The sequence below is a fragment of the Salvelinus fontinalis genome, unplaced genomic scaffold (genome assembly GCF_029448725.1).
Source record: "Salvelinus fontinalis isolate EN_2023a unplaced genomic scaffold, ASM2944872v1 scaffold_0054, whole genome shotgun sequence".
Taxonomy (NCBI): domain Eukaryota; kingdom Metazoa; phylum Chordata; class Actinopteri; order Salmoniformes; family Salmonidae; genus Salvelinus; species Salvelinus fontinalis.
Window position 1 is genome coordinate 10001 of NW_026600263.1, and position 23621 is coordinate 33621.

A 23621-nucleotide genomic window follows, 5' to 3' on the forward strand; every position below is an offset into this window, starting at 1 on the left:
TCATTGGTCTGTACATTGAGTCGGGGGCAGGACACTTGTTATTTGGCCATTGGCCAAGTTGTACTGCAAGGACTTCTGATTGGTCAACCCCAGGCTAAGGTGGGGGGGGGGGGGGGTTATAAATGTCATCCTGTTCCTTTGTTCAGGGGAGAAAAGCTGAGGACAGGGGAGACTGAACATCTGAACATCTGCCTCCCAGCTTAACATCTATGATTTGTCCTGAATAAACCTATTTTTCTCCCCCTGATTTGCTTTGCAGTTTATATTATTTAAGAATAACAAATTGCCATCACTGTGGAGGAATTTTGGGCAACTCTTGCAAGCAGAAATGCTTTAACTCAGCGACATTTGAGTTCACACACATGAACTGCTCATTTCAAGTCCTGCCACAACATCTCAGCTGGGATTAGGTCTGGACTTTGATCAGGCCATTCCAGAACGTAAAATGTGTTGTTTTTCAAACCATTTTCACATAGACCTGATTGTGTGTTTTGGATCATTGTCTTGCTGCATGACCCAGCTGAGCTTCAGCTCACAGACGGAGGGTCTGACATTCTCCTGTAGAATTATCTGATCCAGAGCAGAATTCATGGTTCCTTCTATTAAGGCAAGTGGTCCAGGTCCTGAGGCAGCAAAGCATCACACTACCACCACCATGCTGACCCCAAACCATCACACTACCACCACCATGCTGACCCCAAACCATCACACTACCACCACCATGCTGACCCCAAACCATCACACTACCACCACCACCATGCTGACCCCAAACCATCACACTACCACCACCATGCTGACCCCAAACCATCACACTACCACCACCATGCTGACCCCAAACCATCCCACTACCACCACCATGCTGACCCCAAACCATCCCACTACCACCACCATGCTGACCCCAAACCATCACACTACCACCACCATGCTGACCCCAAACCATCACACTACCACCACCATGCTGACCCCAAACCATCACACTACTACCACCACCACCACCATGCTGACCCCAAACCATCACGCCGCCACCACCATGCTGACACCAAACCATCACACTACCACCACCATGCTGACCCCCAACCATCACACTACCACCACCATGCTGACCCCAAACCATCACACTACCACCATGCTGACCCCCAACCATCACACTACCACCACCATGCTGACCCCAAACCATCACACTACCACCACCATGCTGACCCCAAACCATCACACTACCACCACCGTGCTGACCCCCAACCATCACACTACCACCACCGTGCTGACCCCAAACCATCACACTACCACCACCATGCTGACCCCAAACCATCACACTACCACCACCATGCTGACCCCAAACCATCACACTACCACCACCATGCTGACCCCAAACCATCACACTACCACCACCATGCTGACCCCTAACCATCACACCACCACCACCGTGCTGACCCCAAACCCTCACACCACCACCACCGTGCTGACCCCAAACCCTCACACTACCACCACCATGCTGACCCCAAACCATCACACTACCACCACCATGCTGACCCCAAACCATCACACTACCACCACCATGCTGACCCCAAACCATCACACTACCACCACCGCGCTGACCCCAAACCATCACACTACCACCCCCATGCTGGACCGTTGGTATGAGGTTGACATGACACTGGGACCAGCTGGATATTACCATTACACTGGGACCAGCTGGGTATTAACATTACACTGGGACCAGCTGGATATTAACATGACACTGGGACCAGCTGGATATTAACATGACACTGGGACCAGCTGGACAATAACATGACACTGGGACCAGCTGGACAATAACATGGCACTGGGACCAGCTGGACAATAACATGGCACTGGGACCAGCTGGATATTAACATGGCACTGGGACCAGCTGGATATTAACATGACACTGGGACCAGCTGGATATTAACATGACACTGGGACCAGCTGGATATTAACATGACACCGGGACCAGCTGGATATTAACATGACACCGGGACCAGCTGGATATTAACATGACACCGGGACCAGCTGGATATTAACATGACACTGGGACCAGCTGGATATTAACATGACACTGGGACCAGCTGGATATTAACATGACACTGGGACCAGCTGGATATTAACATGACACCGGGACCAGCTGGATATTAACATGGCACTGGGACCAGCTGGATATTAACATGACACCGGGACCAGCTGGATATTAACATGACACCGGGACCAGCTGGATATTAACATGACACTGGGACCAGCTGGATATTAACATGACACTGGGACCAGCTGGATATTAACATGACACTGGGACCAGCTGGATATTAACATGACACTGGGACCAGCTGGATATTAACATGACACTGGGACCAGCTGGATATTAACATGACACTGGGACCAGCTGGATATTAACATGACACTGGGACCAGCTGGATATTAACATGACACTGGGACCAGCTGGATATTAACATGACACCGGGACCAGCTGGATATTAACATTACACTGGGACCAGCTGGATATTAAGTGACCAGCTGGATATTACCATTACACTGGGACCAGCTGGAAATTACCATTACACTGGGACCAGCTGGATATTAACATGACACTGGGACCAGCTGGATATTAACATGACACTGGGACCAGCTGGGTATTAACATGACACTGGGACCAGCTGGGTATTAACATGACACTGGGACCAGCTGGATATTAACATGACACTGGGACCAGCTGGATATTAACATGACACCGGGACCAGCTGGATATTAACATGACACTGGGACCAGCTGGACAATAACATGACACCGGGACCAGCTGGATATTAACATGACACCGGGACCAGCTGGATATTAACATGACACTGGGACCAGCTGGATATTAACATGACACCGGGACCAGCTGGATATTAACATGACACTGGGACCAGCTGGGTATTAACATGACACTGGGACCAGCTGGGTATTAACATGACACTGGGACCAGCTGGATATTAACATGACACTGGGACCAGCTGGATATTAACATGACACTGGGACCAGCTGGGTATTAACATGGCACTGGGACCAGCTGGATATTAACATGACACTGGGACCAGCTGGATATTAACATGACACTGGGACCAGCTGGATATTAACATGACACCGGGACCAGCTGGATATTAACATGACACCGGGACCAGCTGGATATTAACATGACACTGGGACCAGCTGGATATTAACATGACACTGGGACCAGCTGGGTATTAACATTACACTGGGACCAGCTGGGTATTAACATGACACTGGGACCAGCTGGATATTAACATGACACTGGGACCAGCTGGATATTAACATGACACTGGGACCAGCTGGGTATTAACATTACACTGGGACCAGCTGGGTATTAACATGACACTGGGACCAGCTGGATATTAACATTACACTGGGACCAGCTGGATATTAAATGACCAGCTGGATATTAACATTACACTGGGAGCAGCTGGATATTAAATGAGCAGCTGGATATTAACATGACACTGGGACCAGCTGGGTATTAACATGACACCGGGACCAGCTGGGTATTAACACTACACTGGGACCAGCTGGGTATTAACATTACACTGGGACCAGCTGGGTATTAACATGACATCGGGACCAGCTGGATATTAACATGACACCGGGACCAGCTGGATATTAACATGACACTGGGACCAGCTGGATATTAACATGACACTGGGACCAGCTGGGTATTAACATGACACTGGGACCAGCTGGATATTAACATGACACTGGGACCAGCTGGGTATTACCATTACACTGGGACCAGCTGGGTATTAACATTACACTGGGACCAGCTGGATATTAACATGACACTGGGACCAGCTGGATATTAACATTACACTGGGACCAGCTGGATATTAACATGACACTGGGACCAGCTGGATATTAACATGACACTGGGACCAGCTGGATATTAACATGACACTGGGACCAGCTGGATATTAACATGACACTGGGACCAGCTGGATATTAACATGGCACTGGGACCAGCTGGATATTAACATGACACCGGGACCAGCTGGATATTAACATGACACTGGGACCAGCTGGGTATTAACATGACACTGGGACCAGCTGGGTATTAACATGACACTGGGACCAGCTGGGTATTAACATGACACTGGGACCAGCTGGATATTAACATGACACTGGGACCAGGTGGGTATTAACATGACACTGGGACCAGCTGGACAATAACATGACACTGGGACCAGCTGGACAATAACATGACACTGGGACCAGCTGGACAATAACATGACACTGGGACCAGCTGGACAATAACATGACACTGGGACCAGCTGGACAATAACATGACACTGGGACCAGCTGGACAATAACATGACACTGGGACCAGGTGGGTATTAACATGACACTGGGACCAGCTGGACAATAACATGACACTGGGACCAGCTGGACAATAACATGACACTGGGACCAGCTGGACAATAACATTACACTGGGACCAGGTGGGTATTAACATGACACTGGGACCAGCTGGATATTAACATGACACTGGGACCAGGTGGGTATTAACATGACACTGGGACCAGCTGGACAATAACATGACACTGGGACCAGCTGGACAATAACATTACACTGGGACCAGGTGGGTATTAACATGACACTGGGACCAGCTGGACAATAACATTACACTGGGACCAGCTGGGTATTAACATGACACTGGGACCAGGTGGGTATTAACATGACACTGGGACCAGCTGGACAATAACATGACACTGGGACCAGCTGGACAATAACATGACACTGGGACCAGCTGGACAATAACATGACACTGGGACCAGCTGGACAATAACATGACACTGGGACCAGCTGGACAATAACATTACACTGGGACCAGCTGGGTATTAACATGACACTGGGACCAGCTGGATATTAACATGACACTGGGACCAGCTGGACAATAACATGACACTGGGACCAGCTGGACAATAACATGACACTGGGACCAGCTGGACAATAACATTACACTGGGACCAGCTGGACAATAACATGACACTGGGACCAGCTGGACAATAACATGACACTGGGACCAGCTGGATATTAACATGACACTGGGACCAGGTAGGTATTAACATGACACTGGGACCAGCTGGACAATAACATGACACTGGGACCAGCTGGACAATAACATGACACTGGGACCAGCTGGACAATAACATTACACTGGGACCAGGTGGGTATTAACATGACACTGGGACCAGCTGGACAATAACATGACACCGGGACCAGCTGGATATTAACATGACACTGGGACCAGCTGGATATTAACATGACACTGGGACCAGCTGGATATTAACATGACACTGGGACCAGCTGGATATTAACATGACACTGGGACCAGCTGGATATTAACATGACACTGGGACCAGCTGGATATTAACATGACACTGGGACCAGCTGGGTATTAACATGACACTGGGACCAGCTGGGTATTAACATGACACTGGGACCAGCTGGGTATTAACATGACACCGGGACCAGCTGGATATTAACATGACACCGGGACCTGCTGGATATTAACATGACACCGGGACCAGCTGGATATTAACATGGCACCGGGACCAGCTGGATATTAACATGACACCGGGACCAGCTGGATATTAACATGACACCGGGACCAGCTGGATATTAACATGACACTGGGACCAGCTGGGTATTAACATGACACTGGGACCAGCTGGGTATTAACATGACACTGGGACCAGCTGGATATTAACATGACACCGGGACCAGCTGGATATTAACATGACACTGGGACCAGCTGGACAATAACATGACACCGGGACCAGCTGGATATTAACATGACACCGGGACCAGCTGGATATTAACATGACACTGGGACCAGCTGGACAATAACATGACACCGGGACCAGCTGGGTATTAACATGACACCGGGACCAGCTGGGTATTAACATGACACTGGGACCAGCTGGATATTAACATGACACCGGGACCAGCTGGATATTAACATGACACCGGGACCAGCTGGATATTAACATGACACCGGGACCAGCTGGATATTAACATGACACTGGGACCAGCTGGATATTAACATGACACCGGGACCAGCTGGATATTAACATGACACTGGGACCAGCTGGGTATTAACATGACACTGGGACCAGCTGGATATTAACATGACACTGGGACCAGCTGGGTATTAACATGACACTGGGACCAGCTGGATATTAACATGACACTGGGACCAGCTGGATATTAACATTACATACCTACCCATGTTTCAGATGTTTCACATCTCCCTTGTTTTAAACCTACATATTAAGTTTAAAACTTCCTGTGTTTCACACCTACACGTGTTTAAAGCCTACCCATGTTTCAACCTACCCGTGTTTCCCACCTACCCGTGTTTTAGCGCCAGTTTGATGAATCCCTTGCGGTGTAGAATCTGAAGGGTGAGAGCTCCTGGCCGGGCGTCTAGAGCCTCTGGAGCGCCCCCTACAGCCACCACCGCCACATTACCTCCTCCAGGAGCTGAGAGCAGGTAGGACAGACTGGCTTTCTCACTGGATACCAGCCCTGGCATGAACACATAACACACACACATCCTAAACCTTTTATTTATTTATTTCACCTTTATTTAACCAGGTAGGCAAGTTGAGAACAAGTTCTCATTTACAATTGCGACCTGGCCAAGATAAAGCAAAGCAGTTCGACACAAACAACAACACAGAGTTACAAATGGAGTAAACAAACATACAGTCAATAATACAGTAGAAAAATAAGTCTGTGTACAATGTGAGCAAATTAGGTGAGATAAGGGAGGTGAAGGGACCAAATTAAACACACACACACAACACCAGGCACAATACGTGATTTTCCATGTGTAAAGATGGTGTATGGTGCTTTCTAAAGGTTTGTAAAGGTCAATACATTTCAAATATGCTAATCTATTTAGGATGTTTCCCTGTAGACACAGAGACATGTATTCAGGATGTCCCCCTGTAGACACAGAGACATGTATTCAGGATGTCCCCCTGTAGACACAGAGACATGTATTCAGGATGTCCCCCTGTAGACACAGAGACATGTATTCAGGATGTCCCCCTGTAGACACAGAGACATGTATTCAGGATGTCCCCCTGTAGACACAGAGAGAGAGAGACATGTATTCAGGATGTCCCCCTGTAGACACAGAGAGAGAGAGACATGTATTCAGGATGTCCCCCTGTAGACAGAGAGACATGTATTCAGGATGTCCCCCTGTAGACACAGAGACATGTATTCAGGATGTCCCCCTGTAGACACAGAGAGAGAGAGACATGTATTCAGGATGTCCCCCTGTAGACACAGAGAGAGAGAGACATGTATTCAGGATGTCCCCCTGTAGACACAGAGACATGTATTCAGGATGTCCCCCTGTAGACACAGAGACATGTATTCAGGATGTCCCCCTGTAGACACAGAGACATGTATTCAGGATGTCCCCCTGTAGACACAGAGAGAGAGACATGTATTCAGGATGTCCCCCTGTAGACACAGAGAGAGAGACATGTATTCAGGATGTCCCCCTGTAGACACAGAGAGAGAGACATGCATTCAGGATGTCCCCCTGTAGACACAGAGAGAGAGAGACATGCATTCAGGATGTCCCCCTGTAGACACACAGAGAGAGAGACATGTATTCAGGATGTCCCCCTGTAGACACAGAGAGAGAGAGAGATGTATTCAGGATGTCCCCCTGTAGACACAAAGAGAGAGAGAGACATGTATCCAGGATGTCCCCCTGTAGACACAGAGAGAGAGAGACATGCATTCAGGATGTTCCCCTGTAGACACAGAGAGAGAGACATGTATCCAGGATGTCCCCCTGTAGACACAGAGAGAGAGAGACATGTATTCAGGATGTCCCCCTGTAGACACAGAGAGAGAGACATGTATTCAGGATGTACCCTGTAGACACAGAGAGAGAGACATGTATCCAGGATGTTCCCCTGTAGACACAGAGAGAGATGTATTCAGGATGTCCCCCTGTAGACACAGAGAGAGAGACATGTATCCAGGATGTCCCCCTGTAGACACAGAGAGAGATGTATTCAGGATGTCCCCCTGTAGACAGAGAGAGAGAGAGACATGTATTCAGGATGTCCCCCTGTAGACAGAGAGAGAGAGAGACATGTATTCAGGATGTCCCCCTGTAGACACAGAGAGAGAGAGACATGTATTCAGGATGTCCCCCTGTAGACACAGAGAGAGAGACATGTATTCAGGATGTCCCCCTGTAGACACAGAGAGAGACATGTATTCAGGATGTCCCCCTGTAGACACAGAGAGAGAGAGAGACATGTATTCAGGATGTCCCCCTGTAGACACAGAGAGAGAGAGAGACATGTATTCAGGATGTCCCCCTGTAGACACAGAGAGAGACATGTATTCAGGATGTCCCCCTGTAGACACAGAGAGAGAGACATGTATTCAGGATGTTCCCCTGTAGACACAGAGAGAGAGACATGTATCCAGGATGTCCCCCTGTAGACAGAGAGAGAGACATGTTTCCAGGATGTCCCCCTGTAGACACAGAGAGAGACATGTATTCAGGATGTCCCCCTGTAGACAGAGAGAGAGAGAGACATGTATTCAGGATGTCCCCCTGTAGACAGAGAGAGACATGTATTCAGGATGTCCCCCTGTAGACACAGAGAGAGATGTATTCATGATGTCCCCCTGTAGACACAGAGAGAGACATGTATTCAGGATGTCCCCCTGTAGACACAGAGAGAGACATGTATTCAGGATGTCCCCCTGTAGACACAGAGAGAGACATGTATTCAGGATGTCCCCCTGTAGACACAGAGAGAGAGACATGTATCCAGGATGTCCCCCTGTAGACACAGAGAGAGAGACATGTATCCAGGATGTCCCCCTGTAGACACAGAGAGAGAGACATGTATCCAGGATGTCCCCCTGTAGACACAGAGAGAGAGACATGTATCCAGGATGTCCCCCTGTAGACACAGAGAGACATGTATTCAGGATGTCCCCCTGTAGACACAGAGAGACATGTATTCAGGATGTCCCCCTGTAGACACAGAGAGAGAGAGAGACATGTATTCAGGATGTCCCCCTGTAGACACAGAGAGAGAGACATGTATCCAGGATGTCCCCCTGTAGACACAGAGAGAGATGTATTCAGGATGTCCCCCTGTAGACACAGAGAGAGAGAGACATGTATTCAGGATGTTCCCCTGTAGACACAGAGAGAGATGTATTCAGGATGTCCCCCTGTAGACAGAGAGAGAGAGACATGTATTCAGGATGTCCCCCTGTAGACACACAGAGAGAGAGAGACATGTATTCAGGATGTCCCCCTGTAGACACAGAGAGAGAGAGACATGTATTCAGGATGTCCCCCTGTAGACACAGAGAGAGACATGTATTCAGGATGTCCCCCTGTAGACACAGAGAGAGAGACATGTATTCAGGATGTTCCCCTGTAGACACAGAGAGAGACATGTATTCAGGATGTCCCCCTGTAGACACAGAGAGAGAGAGAGATGTATCCAGGATGTTCCCCTGTAGACACAGAGAGAGAGAGACATGTATTCAGGATGTCCCCCTGTAGACACAGAGAGATGTATTCAGGATGTCCCCCTGTAGACACAGAGAGAGAGAGAGACATGTATTCAGGATGTCCCCCTGTAGACACACAGAGAGAGAGAGACATGTATTCAGAATGTCCCCCTGTAGACACAGAGAGATGTATTCAGGATGTCCCCCTGTAGACACAGAGAGATGTATTCAGGATGTTCCCCTGTAGACACAGAGAGAGACATGTATTCAGGATGTCCCCCTGTAGACACAGAGAGAGACATGTATTCAGGATGTCCCCCTGTAGACACAGAAAGAGAGAGACATGTATTCAGGATGTTCAAATGTAGACACAGAGAGAGACATGTATTCAGGATGTCCCCCTGTAGACACAGAGAGAGAGACATGTATTCAGGATGTCCCCCTGTAGACAGAGAGAGAGAGAGACATGTATTCAGGATGTTCCCCTGTAGACACAGAGAGACATGTATTCAGGATGTCCCCCTGTAGACACAGAGAGAGACATGTATTCAGGATGGCCCCTGTAGACACAGAGAGAGAGAGACATGTATTCAGGATGTCCCCCTGTAGACACAGAGAGAGAGACATGTATTCAGGATGTCCCCCTGTAGACACAGAGATGTATTCAGGCTGTCCCCCTGTAGACACAGAGACATGTATTCAGGATGTCCCCCTGTAGACACAGAGAGAGAGAGACATGTATTCAGGATGTCCCCCTGTAGACACAGAGAGAGACATGTATTCAGGATGTCCCCCTGTAGACACAGAGAGAGAGACATGTATTCAGGATGTCCCCCTGTAGACACAGAGAGAGAGACATGTATTCAGGATGTCCCCCTGTAGACACAGAGAGAGAGAGACATGTATTCAGGATGTCCCCCTGTAGACACAGAGAGAGACATGTATTCAGGATGTCCCCCTGTAGACACAGAGAGAGACATGTATTCATGATGTCCCCCTGTAGACACAGAGAGAGAGAGAGACATGTATTCATGATGTCCCCCTGTAGACACAGAGAGAGAGAGAGACATGTATTCAGGATGTCCCCCTGTAGACACAGAGAGAGAGAGAGACATGTATTCAGGATGTCCCCCTGTAGACACAGAGAGAGAGAGACATGTATTCAGGATGTCCCCCTGTAGACACAGAGAGAGACATGTATTCAGGATGTCCCCCTGTAGACACAGAGAGAGAGAGAGATGTATTCAGGATGTCCCCCTGTAGACACAGAGAGAGAGAGAGACATGTATTCAGGATGTCCCCCTGTAGACACAGAGAGAGAGAGAGATGTATTCAGGATGTCCCCCTGTAGACACAGAGAGAGACATGTATTCAGGATGTCCCCCTGTAGACACAGAGAGAGACATGTATTCATGATGTCCCCCTGTAGACACAGAGAGAGAGAGAGACATGTATTCATGATGTCCCCCTGTAGACACAGAGAGAGAGAGAGACATGTATTCAGGATGTCCCCCTGTAGACACAGAGAGAGAGAGAGACATGTATTCAGGATGTCCCCCTGTAGACACAGAGAGAGAGAGACATGTATTCAGGATGTCCCCCTGTAGACACAGAGAGAGAGAGATGTATTCAGGATGTCCCCCTGTAGACAGAGAGACATGTATTCAGGATGTCCCCCTGTAGACACAGAGAGAGAGAGACATGTATCTAGGATGTCCCCCTGTAGACACAGAGAGAGAGAGAGACATGTATTCAGGATGTCCCCTTGTAGACACAGAGAGAGAGAGAGATGTATTCAGGATGTCCCCCTGTAGACACAGAGAGAGAGAGAGATGTATTCAGGATGTCCCCCTGTAGACACAGAGAGAGAGAGAGATGTATTCAGGATGTCCCCCTGTAGACACAGAGAGAGACATGTATTCAGGATGTCCCCCTGTAGACACAGAGAGAGAGAGACATGTATTCAGGATGTCCCCCTGTAGACACAGAGAGAGAGATGTATTCAGGATGTCCCCCTGTAGACACAGAGAGAGAGAGAGACATGTATTCAGGATGTCCCCCTGTAGACACAGAGAGAGAGAGACATGTATTCAGGATGTCCCCCTGTAGACAGAGAGACATGTATTCAGGATGTCCCCCTGTAGACACAGAGACATGTATTCAGGATGTCCCCCTGTAGACACAGAGAGAGAGAGACATGTATTCAGGATGTCCCCCTGTAGACACAGAGAGAGAGAGACATGTATTCAGGATGTCCCCCTGTAGACACAGAGACATGTATTCAGGATGTCCCCCTGTAGACACAGAGACATGTATTCAGGATGTCCCCCTGTAGACACAGAGACATGTATTCAGGATGTCCCCCTGTAGACACAGAGAGAGAGACATGTATTCAGGATGTCCCCCTGTAGACACAGAGAGAGAGACATGTATTCAGGATGTTCCCCTGTAGACACAGAGAGAGAGAGAGACATGTATTCAGGATGTCCCCCTGTAGACACAGAGAGAGAGACATGTATTCAGGATGTTCCCCTGTGGACACACAGAGAGAGAGGCATGTATTCAGGATGTCCCCCTGTAGACACAGAGAGAGAGAGACATGTATTCAGGATGTCCCCCTGTAGACACAGAGAGAGAGACATGTATTCAGGATGTCCCCCTGTAGACACAGAGAGAGAGACATGCATTCAGGATGTCCCCCTGTAGACACAGAGAGAGACATGTATTCAGGATGTCCCCCTGTAGACAGAGAGAGAGAGACATGTATTCAGGATGTCCCCCTGTAGACACAGAGAGAGAGACATGTATTCAGGATGTCCCCCTGTAGACACAGAGAGAGATGTATTCAGGATGTCCCCCTGTAGACACACAGAGAGAGAGACATGTATTCAGGATGTCCCCCTGTAGACACAGAGAGAGAGAGAGATGTATTCAGGATGTCCCCCTGTAGACACAAAGAGAGAGAGAGACATGTATCCAGGATGTCCCCCTGTAGACACAGAGAGAGAGAGACATGCATTCAGGATGTTCCCCTGTAGACACAGAGAGAGAGACATGTATCCAGGATGTCCCCCTGTAGACACAGAGAGAGAGAGAGACATGCATTCAGGATGTCCCCCTGTAGACAGAGAGAGAGAGAGAGACATGTATTCAGGATGTACCCTGTAGACACAGAGAGAGAGACATGTATTCAGGATGTTCCCCTGTAGACACAGAGAGAGATGTATTCAGGATGTCCCCCTGTAGACACAGAGAGAGAGACATGTATTCAGGATGTCCCCCTGTAGACACAGAGAGAGAGATGTATTCAGGATGTCCCCCTGTAGACAGAGAGAGAGAGAGACATGTATTCAGGATGTCCCCCTGTAGACAGAGAGAGAGAGAGACATGTATTCAGGATGTCCCCCTGTAGACACAGAGAGAGAGAGACATGTATTCAGGATGTCCCCCTGTAGACACAGAGAGAGAGACATGTATTCAGGATGTCCCCCTGTAGACACAGAGAGAGAGATGTATTCAGGATGTCCCCCTGTAGACACAGAGAGAGAGAGAGACATGTATTCAGGATGTCCCCCTGTAGACACAGAGAGAGAGAGAGACATGTATTCAGGATGTCCCCCTGTAGACACAGAGAGAGAGAGAGACATGTATTCAGGATGTCCCCCTGTAGACACAGAGAGAGACATGTATTCAGGATGTCCCCCTGTAGACACAGAGAGAGAGACATGTATTCAGGATGTTCCCCTGTAGACACAGAGAGAGAGACATGTATCCAGGATGTCCCCCTGTAGACAGAGAGAGAGACATGTTTCCAGGATGTCCCCCTGTAGACACAGAGAGAGACATGTATTCAGGATGTCCCCCTGTAGACAGAGAGAGAGAGAGACATGTATTCAGGATGTCCCCCTGTAGACAGAGAGAGACATGTATTCAGGATGTCCCCCTGTAGACACAGAGAGAGACATGTATTCAGGATGTCCCCCTGTAGACACAGAGAGAGATGTATTCATGATGTCCCCCTGTAGACACAGAGAGAGACATGTATTCAGGATGTCCCCCTGTAGACACAGAGAGAGACATGTATTCAGGATGTCCCCCTGTAGACACAGAGAGACATGTATTCAGGATGTCCCCCTGTAGACACAGAGAGAGAGACATGTATCCAGGATGTCCCCCTGTAGACACAGAGAGAGAGACATGTATCCAGGATGTCCCCCTGTAGACACAGAGAGAGAGACATGTATCCAGGATGTCCCCCTGTAGACACAGAGAGACATGTATTCAGGATGTCCCCCTGTAGACACAGAGAGACATGTATTCAGGATGTCCCCCTGTAGACACAGAGAGAGAGAGAGACATGTATTCAGGATGTCCCCCTGTAGACACAGAGAGAGAGACATGTATCCAGGATGTCCCCCTGTAGACACAGAGAGAGATGTATTCAGGATGTCCCCCTGTAGACACAGAGAGAGAGAGACATGTATTCAGGATGTTCCCCTGTAGACACACAGAGAGAGAGACATGTATCCAGGATGTTCCCCTGTAGACACAGAGAGAGATGTATTCAGGATGTCCCCCTGTAGACAGAGAGAGAGAGACATGTATTCAGGATGTCCCCCTGTAGACACACAGAGAGAGAGAGACATGTATTCAGGATGTCCCCCTGTAGACACAGAGAGAGAGAGACATGTATTCAGGATGTCCCCCTGTAGACACAGAGAGAGACATGTATTCAGGATGTCCCCCTGTAGACACAGAGAGAGAGACATGTATTCAGGATGTTCCCCTGTAGACACAGAGAGAGACATGTATTCAGGATGTCCCCCTGTAGACACAGAGAGAGAGAGAGATGTATCCAGGATGTTCCCCTGTAGACACAGAGAGAGAGAGACATGTATTCAGGATGTCCCCCTGTAGACACAGAGAGATGTATTCAGGATGTCCCCCTGTAGACACAGAGAGAGAGAGAGACATGTATTCAGGATGTCCCCCTGTAGACACACAGAGAGAGAGAGACATGTATTCAGAATGTCCCCCTGTAGACACAGAGAGATGTATTCAGGATGTCCCCCTGTAGACACAGAGAGATGTATTCAGGATGTTCCCCTGTAGACACAGAGAGAGACATGTATTCAGGATGTCCCCCTGTAGACACAGAGAGAGACATGTATTCAGGATGTCCCCCTGTAGACACAGAAAGAGAGAGACATGTATTCAGGATGTTCAAATGTAGACACAGAGAGAGACATGTATTCAGGATGTCCCCCTGTAGACACAGAGAGAGAGAGACATGTATTCAGGATGTTCCCCTGTAGACACAGAGAGAGAGAGACATGTATTCAGGATGTTCCCCTGTAGACACAGAGAGACATGTATTCAGGATGTCCCCCTGTAGACACAGAGAGAGACATGTATTCAGGATGGCCCCTGTAGACACAGAGAGAGAGAGACATGTATTCAGGATGTCCCCCTGTAGACACAGAGAGAGAGAGACATGTATTCAGGATGTCCCCCTGTAGACACAGAGAGAGAGACATGTATTCAGGATGTCCCCCTGTAGACACAGATGTATTCAGGCTGTCCCCCTGTAGACACAGAGAGAGAGAGACATGTATTCAGGATGTCCCCCTGTAGACACAGAGAGAGAGAGACATGTATTCAGGATGTCCCCCTGTAGACACAGAGAGAGACATGTATTCAGGATGTCCCCCTGTAGACACAGAGAGAGAGACATGTATTCAGGATGTCCCCCTGTAGACACAGAGAGAGAGAGACATGTATTCAGGATGTCCCCCTGTAGACACAGAGAGAGACATGTATTCAGGATGTCCCCCTGTAGACACAGAGAGAGACATGTATTCATGATGTCCCCCTGTAGACACAGAGAGAGAGAGAGACATGTATTCATGATGTCCCCCTGTAGACACAGAGAGAGAGAGAGACATGTATTCAGGATGTCCCCCTGTAGACACAGAGAGAGAGAGAGACATGTATTCAGGATGTCCCCCTGTAGACACAGAGAGAGAGAGACATGTATTCAGGATGTCCCCCTGTAGACACAGAGAGAGACATGTATTCAGGATGTCCCCCTGTAGACACAGAGAGAGAGAGAGATGTATTCAGGATGTCCCCCTGTAGACACAGAGAGAGAGAGAGACATGTATTCAGGATGTCCCCCTGTAGACACAGAGAGAGAGAGAGATGTATTCAGGATGTCCCCCTGTAGACACAGAGAGAGACATGTATTCAGGATGTCCCCCTGTAGACACAGAGAGAGACATGTATTCATGATGTCCCCCTGTAGACACAGAGAGAGAGAGAGACATGTATTCATGATGTCCCCCTGTAGACACAGAGAGAGAGAGAGACATGTATTCAGGATGTCCCCCTGTAGACACAGAGAGAGAGAGAGACATGTATTCAGGATGTCCCCCTGTAGACACAGAGAGAGAGAGACATGTATTCAGGATGTCCCCCTGTAGACACAGAGAGAGAGAGATGTATTCAGGATGTCCCCCTGTAGACAGAGAGACATGTATTCAGGATGTCCCCCTGTAGACACAGAGAGAGAGAGACATGTATCTAGGATGTCCCCCTGTAGACACAGAGAGAGAGAGAGACATGTATTCAGGATGTCCCCTTGTAGACACAGAGAGAGAGAGAGATGTATTCAGGATGTCCCCCTGTAGACACAGAGAGAGAGAGAGATGTATTCAGGATGTCCCCCTGTAGACACAGAGAGAGAGAGAGATGTATTCAGGATGTCCCCCTGTAGACACAGAGAGAGACATGTATTCAGGATGTCCCCCTGTAGACACAGAGAGAGAGAGACATGTATTCAGGATGTCCCCCTGTAGACACAGAGAGAGACATGTATTCATGATGTCCCCCTGTAGACACAGAGAGAGAGAGAGACATGTATTCATGATGTCCCCCTGTAGACACAGAGAGAGAGAGAGACATGTATTCAGGATGTCCCCCTGTAGACACAGAGAGAGAGAGAGACATGTATTCAGGATGTCCCCCTGTAGACACAGAGAGAGAGAGACATGTATTCAGGATGTCCCCCTGTAGACACAGAGAGAGACATGTATTCAGGATGTCCCCCTGTAGACACAGAGAGAGAGAGAGACATGTATTCAGGATGTTCCCCTGTAGACACAGAGAGAGAGAGAGACATGTATTCAGGATGTCCCCCTGTAGACACAGAGAGAGAGAGAGATGTATTCAGGATGTCCCCCTGTAGACACAGAGAGAGACATGTATTCATGATGTCCCCCTGTAGACACAGAGAGAGAGAGAGACATGTATTCATGATGTCCCCCTGTAGACACAGAGAGAGAGAGAGACATGTATTCAGGATGTCCCCCTGTAGACACAGAGAGAGAGAGATGTATTCAGGATGTCCCCCTGTAGACACAGAGAGAGACATGTATTCATGATGTCCCCCTGTAGACACAGAGAGAGAGAGAGACATGTATTCATGATGTCCCCCTGTAGACACAGAGAGAGAGAGAGACATGTATTCAGGATGTCCCCCTGTAGACACAGAGAGAGAGAGAGACATGTATTCAGGATGTCCCCCTGTAGACACAGAGAGAGAGAGACATGTATTCAGGATGTCCCCCTGTAGACACAGAGAGAGACATGTATTCAGGATGTCCCCCTGTAGACACAGAGAGAGAGAGAGATGTATTCAGGATGTCCCCCTGTAGACACAGAGAGAGAGAGAGACATGTATTCAGGATGTCCCCCTGTAGACACAGAGAGAGAGAGAGATGTATTCAGGATGTCCCCCTGTAGACACAGAGAGAGACATGTATTCAGGATGTCCCCCTGTAGACACAGAGAGAGACATGTATTCATGATGTCCCCCTGTAGACACAGAGAGAGAGAGAGACATGTATTCATGATGTCCCCCTGTAGACACAGAGAGAGAGAGAGACATGTATTCAGGATGTCCCCCTGTAGACACAGAGAGAGAGAGAGACATGTATTCAGGATGTCCCCCTGTAGACACAGAGAGAGAGAGACATGTATTCAGGATGTCCCCCTGTAGACACAGAGAGAGAGAGATGTATTCAGGATGTCCCCCTGTAGACAGAGAGACATGTATTCAGGATGTCCCCCTGTAGACACAGAGAGAGAGAGACATGTATCTAGGATGTCCCCCTGTAGACACAGAGAGAGAGAGAGACATGTATTCAGGATGTCCCCCTTGTAGACACAGAGAGAGAGAGAGATGTATTCAGGATGTCCCCCTGTAGACACAGAGAGAGAGAGAGATGTATTCAGGATGTCCCCCTGTAGACACAGAGAGAGAGAGAGATGTATTCAGGATGTCCCCCTGTAGACACAGAGAGAGACATGTATTCAGGATGTCCCCCTGTAGACACAGAGAGAGAGAGACATGTATTCAGGATGTCCCCCTGTAGACACAGAGAGAGAGATGTATTCAGGATGTCCCCCTGTAGACACAGAGAGAGAGAGAGACATGTATTCAGGATGTTCCCCTGTAGACACAGAGAGAGAGAGAGACATGTATTCAGGATGTCCCCCTGTAGACACAGAGAGAGAGAGAGATGTATTCAGGATGTCCCCCTGTAGACACAGAGAGAGACATGTATTCAGGATGTCCCCCTGTAGACACAGAGAGAGACATGTATTCAGGATGTCCCCCTGTAGACACAGAGAGAGACATGTATTCAAGATGTCCCCCTGTAGACACAGAGAGACATGTATTCAGGATGTCCCCCTGTAGACACAGAGAGAGACATGTATTCAGGATGTCCCCCTGTAGACACAGAGAGAGAGACATGTATCCAGGATGTCCCCCTGTAGACACACAGAGAGAGAGAGACATGTATTCAGGATGTCCCCCTGTAGACACAGAGAGAGAGATGTATTCAGGATGTCCCCCTGTAGACACAGAGAGAGAGACATGTATCCAGGATGTCCCCCTGTAGACACAGAGAGAGACATGTATTCAGGATGTCCCCCTGTAGACACAGAGAGAGAGAGACATGTATTCAGGATGTCCCCCTGTAGACACAGAGAGAGAGAGATGTATTCAGGATGTCCCCCTGTAGACACAGAGAGAGAGAGAGACATGTATTCAGGATGTCCCCCTGTAGACACAGAGAGAGACATGTATTCAGGATGTCCCCCTGTAGACACAGAGAGAGACATGTATTCAGGATGTCCCCCTGTAGACACAGAGAGAGACATGTATTCAGGATGTCCCCCTGTAGACACAGAGAGAGAGACATGTATCCAGGATGTCCCCCTGTAGACACACAGAGAGAGAGAGACATATATTCAGGATGTCCCCCTGTAGACACAGAGAGAGAGATGTATTCAGGATGTCCCCCTGTAGACACAGAGAGAGAGACATGTATCCAGGATGTCCCCCTGTAGACACAGAGAGAGACATGTATTCAGGATGTCCCCTGTAGACACAGAGAGAGAGAGACATGTATTCAGGATGTTCCCCTGTAGACACAGAGAGAGAGAGAGACATGTATTCAGGATGTCCCCCTGTAGACACAGAGAGAGACATGTATTCAGGATGTCCCCCTGTAGACACAGAGAGACATGTATTCAGGATGTCCCCCTGTAGACACAGAGAGAGACATGTATTCAGGATGTCCCCCTGTAGACACAGAGAGAGAGACATGTATCCAGGATGTCCCCCTGTAGACACAGAGAGATGTATTCAGGATGTCCCCCTGTAGACACAGAGAGAGAGATGTATTCAGGATGTCCCCCTGTAGACACAGAGAGAGAGACATGTATCCAGGATGTCCCCCTGTAGACACAGAGAGATGTATTCAGGATGTCCCCCTGTAGACACAGAGAGAGAGACATGTATTCAGGATGTCCCCCTGTAGACACAGAGAGAGACATGTATTCAGGATGTCCCCCTGTAGACACAGAGAGAGAGAGACATGTATTCAGGATGTCCCCCTGTAGACACAGAGAGAGAGAGAGACATGTATTCAGGATGTCCCCCTGTAGACACAGAGAGAGACATGTATTCAGGATGTCCCCCTGTAGACACAGAGAGAGAGAGACATGTATCCAGGATGTCCCCCTGTAGACACAGAGAGAAACATGTATCCAGGATGTCCCCCTGTAGACACAGAGAGAGAGAGACATGTATTCAGGATGTCCCCCTGTAGACACAGAGAGAGACATGTATTCAGGATGTCCCCCTGTAGACACAGAGAGAGACATGTATTCAGGATGTCCCCCTGTAGACACAGAGAGAGACATGTATTCAGGATGTCCCCCTGTAGACACAGAGAGAGAGACATGTATTCAGGATGTTCCCCTGTAGACACAGAGAGAGAGATGTATTCAGGATGTCCCCCTGTAGACACAGAGAGATGTATTCAGGATGTCCCCCTGTAGACACAGAGAGACATGTATTCAGGATGTCCCCCTGTAGACACAGAGAGAGACATGTATTCAGGATGTTCCCCTGTAGACACAGAGAGAGAGAGAGACATGTATCCAGGATGTCCCCCTGTAGACACAGAGAGACATGTATTCAGGATGTCCCCCTGTAGACACAGAGAGAGACATGTATTTAGGATGTCCCCCTGTAGACAGAGAGAGACAGGAACAGTTGACACTGAAGGAAACACACAGACACGTTAGCACACGCAAGCCCAGTCTCTATTGTGAAACATAGTTGAGTCAGTTTGTCTGACAGTGTGTGTCAGTGTCACCTACTTGGTGCGCTGTCAGATATTGCATCATAAACTTTCACAACAGGAAAACCCTGTGACAGCAAATACAGTGTGTACACACACACACCCACACCCACACACTATCCACCCACACCCACACACACCCCATCCAACTAGACAGTGTACAGAGACTCAGCCTCACCTCCACACATCATGTAGTCCCTAAAGAAGGGTACTAGGGTCAGGGGTCAGGGTACTAACCTCCACACATCATGTAGTCCCTAAAGAAGGGTACTAGGGTCAGGGGTCAGGGTACTAACCTCCACACATCATGTAGTCCCTAAAGAAGGGTACTAGGGTCAGGGGTCAGGGGTTAGGGTACTAACCTCCACACATGATGTAGTCCCTAAAGAAGGGTACTAGGGTCAGGGGTTAGGGTACTAACCTCCACACATCATGTAGTCCCTGATGAAGGGTACTAGGGTCAGGGGTCAGGGGTTAGGGTACTAACCTCCACACATCATGTAGTCTCTGAAGAAGGGTACTAGGGTCAGGGGTCAGGGTACTAACCTCCACACATCATGTAGTCCCTAAAGAAGGGTACTAGGGTCAGGGGTCAGGGTACTAACCTCCACACATCATGTAGTCCCTGAAGAAGGGTACTAGGGTCAGGGGTCAGGGGTTAGGGTACTAACCTCCACACATCATGTAGTCTCTGAAGAAGGGTACTAGGGTCAGGGGTCAGGGTACTAACCTCCACACATCATGTAGTCCCTAAAGAAGGGTACTAGGGTCAGGGGTCAGGGTACTAACCTCCACACATCATGTAGTCCCTAAAGAAGGGTACTAGGGTCAGGGGTTAGGGTACTAGCCTCCACACATCATGTAGTCCCTGAAGAAGGGTACTAGGGTCAGGGGTCAGGGTACTAACCTCCACACATCATGTAGTCCCTAATGAAGGCTACTAGGGTCAGGGGTTAGGGTACTAACCTCCACATGATGTAGTCCCTGAAGAAGGGTACTAGGGTCAGGGGTCAGGGTACTAACCTCCACACATCATGTAGTCCCTGAAGAAGGGTACTAGGGTCAGGGGTCAGGGGTCAGGGTACTAACCTCCACACATCATGTAGTCCCTGAAGAAGGGTACTAGGGTCAGGGGTTAGGGTACTAACCTCCACACATCATGTAGTCCCTGAAGAAGGGTCCTAGGGTCAGGGGTCAGGGTACTAACCTCCACACATCATGTAGTCCCTAAAGAAGGGTACTAGGGTCAGGGGTTAGGGTACTAACCTCCACACATGATGTAGTCCCTAAAGAAGGGTACTAGGGTCAGGGGTTAGGGTACTAACCTCCACACATCATGTAGTCCCTGATGAAGGGTACTAGGGTCAGGGGTCAGGGTACTAACCTCCACACATCATGTAGTCCCTGAAGAAGGGTACTAGGGTCAGGGGTCAGGGGTTAGGGTACTAACCTCCACACATCATGTAGTCTCTGAAGAAGGGTACTAGGGTCAGGGGTCAGGGTACTAACCTCCACACATCATGTAGTCCCTAAAGAAGGGTACTAGGGTCAGGGGTCAGGGTACTAACCTCCACACATCATGTAGTCCCTAAAGAAGGGTACTAGGGTCAGGGGTTAGGGTACTAGCCTCCACACATCATGTAGTCCCTGAAGAAGGGTACTAGGGTCAGGGGTCAGGGTACTAACCTCCACACATCATGTAGTCCCTAATGAAGGTTACTAGGGTCAGGGGTTAGGGTACTAACCTCCACATGATGTAGTCCCTGAAGAAGGGTACTAGGGTCAGGGGTCAGGGTACTAACCTCCACACATCATGTAGTCCCTGAAGAAGGGTACTAGGGTCAGGGGTCAGGGTACTAACCTCCACACATCATGTAGTCCCTGAAGAAGGGTACTAGGGTCAGGGGTTAGGGTACTAACCTCCACACATCATGTAGTCCCTGAAGAAGGGTCCTAGGGTCAGGGGTCAGGGTACTAACCTCCACACATCATGTAGTCCCTAAAGAAGGGTACTAGGGTCAGGGATCAGGGGTTAGGGTACTAACCTCCACACATCATGTAGTCCCTAAAGAAGGGTACTAGGGTCAGGGGTTAGGGTACTAACCTCCACACATCATGTAGTCCCTGAAGAAGGGTACTAGGGTCAGGGTACTAACCTCCACGCATGATGTAGTCCCTAAAGAAGGGTACTAGGGTCAGGGGTTAGGGTACTAACCTCCACACATGATGTAGTCCCTAAAGAAGGGTACTAGGGTCAGGGGTTAGGGTACTAACCTCCACACATCATGTAGTCCCTGAAGAAGGGTACTAGGGTCAGGGGTTAGGGTACTAACCTCCACACATGATGTAGTCTCTGAAGAAGGGTACTAGGGTCAGGGGTTAGGGTACTAACCTCCACACATGATGTAGTCCCTGAAGAAGGGTACTAGGGTCAGGGTACTAACCTCCACACATCATGTAGTCCCTGAAGAAGGGTACTAGGGTCAGGGGTCAGGGTACTAACCTCCACACATCATGTAGTCCCTGAAGAAGGGTACTAGGGTCAGGGGTCAGGGTACTAACCTCCACACATCATGTAGTCCCTGAAGAAGGGTACTAGGGTCAGGGGTCAGGGTACTAACCTCCACACATCATGTAGTCCCTGAAGAAGGGTACTAGGGTCAGGGGTTAGGGGTTAGGGTACTAACCGCCACACATCATGTAGTCCCTGAAGAAGGGTACTAGGGTCAGGGGTCAGGGTACTAACCTCCACACATCATGTAGTCCCTGAAGAAGGGTACTAGGGTCAGGGGTCAGGGTACTAACCTCCACACATCATGTAGTCCCTGAAGAAGGGTACTAGGGTCAGGGGTTAGGGGTTAGGGTACTAACCGCCACACATCATGTAGTCCCTGAAGAAGGGTACTAGGGTCAGGGGTCAGGGTACTAACCTCCACACATGATGTAGTCCCTGAAGAAGGGTACTAGGGTCAGGGGTCAGGGTACTAACCTCCACACATGATGTAGTCTCTGAAGAAGGGTACTCTGAACCAGAATGGCAGCATCAGGAGGTAGGGGGTCAGCCCGGGGAACAGCGAGGAGAACCCTGATGCCTCTGTACAGAAGTTCCCAAAACCCCCTGCCACCAGAACACCATGGGGGTGGAACCCAAAGAGGTAGTTAGAACCGGGGTCCAGATCCACCGTCTTTATGAGCTGGGGGGGAGAAACAGGTACAGTAGTTAGAACCGGGGTCCAGATCCACCGTCTTTATGAGCTGGGGGGGGGGGGGGGGGACAGGTACTGTAGTTAGAACCGGGGTCCAGATCCACCGTCTTTATGAGCTGGG

General features: G+C 49.0%; 1 protein-coding gene across 4 annotated transcripts in view; it reads right to left on the minus strand.

The window, feature by feature from the left end:
• LOC129842575 (2-acylglycerol O-acyltransferase 1-like) overlaps nucleotides 1-23621 on the minus strand; it is a 53974-nt gene that overhangs the window by 1818 nt on the left and 28535 nt on the right. For 3 of the 4 annotated variants that reach the window (XM_055911184.1, XM_055911185.1, XM_055911183.1), the window contains exons 3-4: nucleotides 23284-23488; nucleotides 6411-6585 (exon numbers count right to left, since the gene is read on the minus strand). In XM_055911184.1, the coding sequence (XP_055767159.1) occupies nucleotides 6411-6585; nucleotides 23284-23488 (380 nt within the window). Of the gene's footprint in view, nucleotides 1-6406; nucleotides 6586-23283; nucleotides 23489-23621 lie in introns of those variants that run through there. The other variant, XM_055911186.1, reaches the window with a different exon arrangement.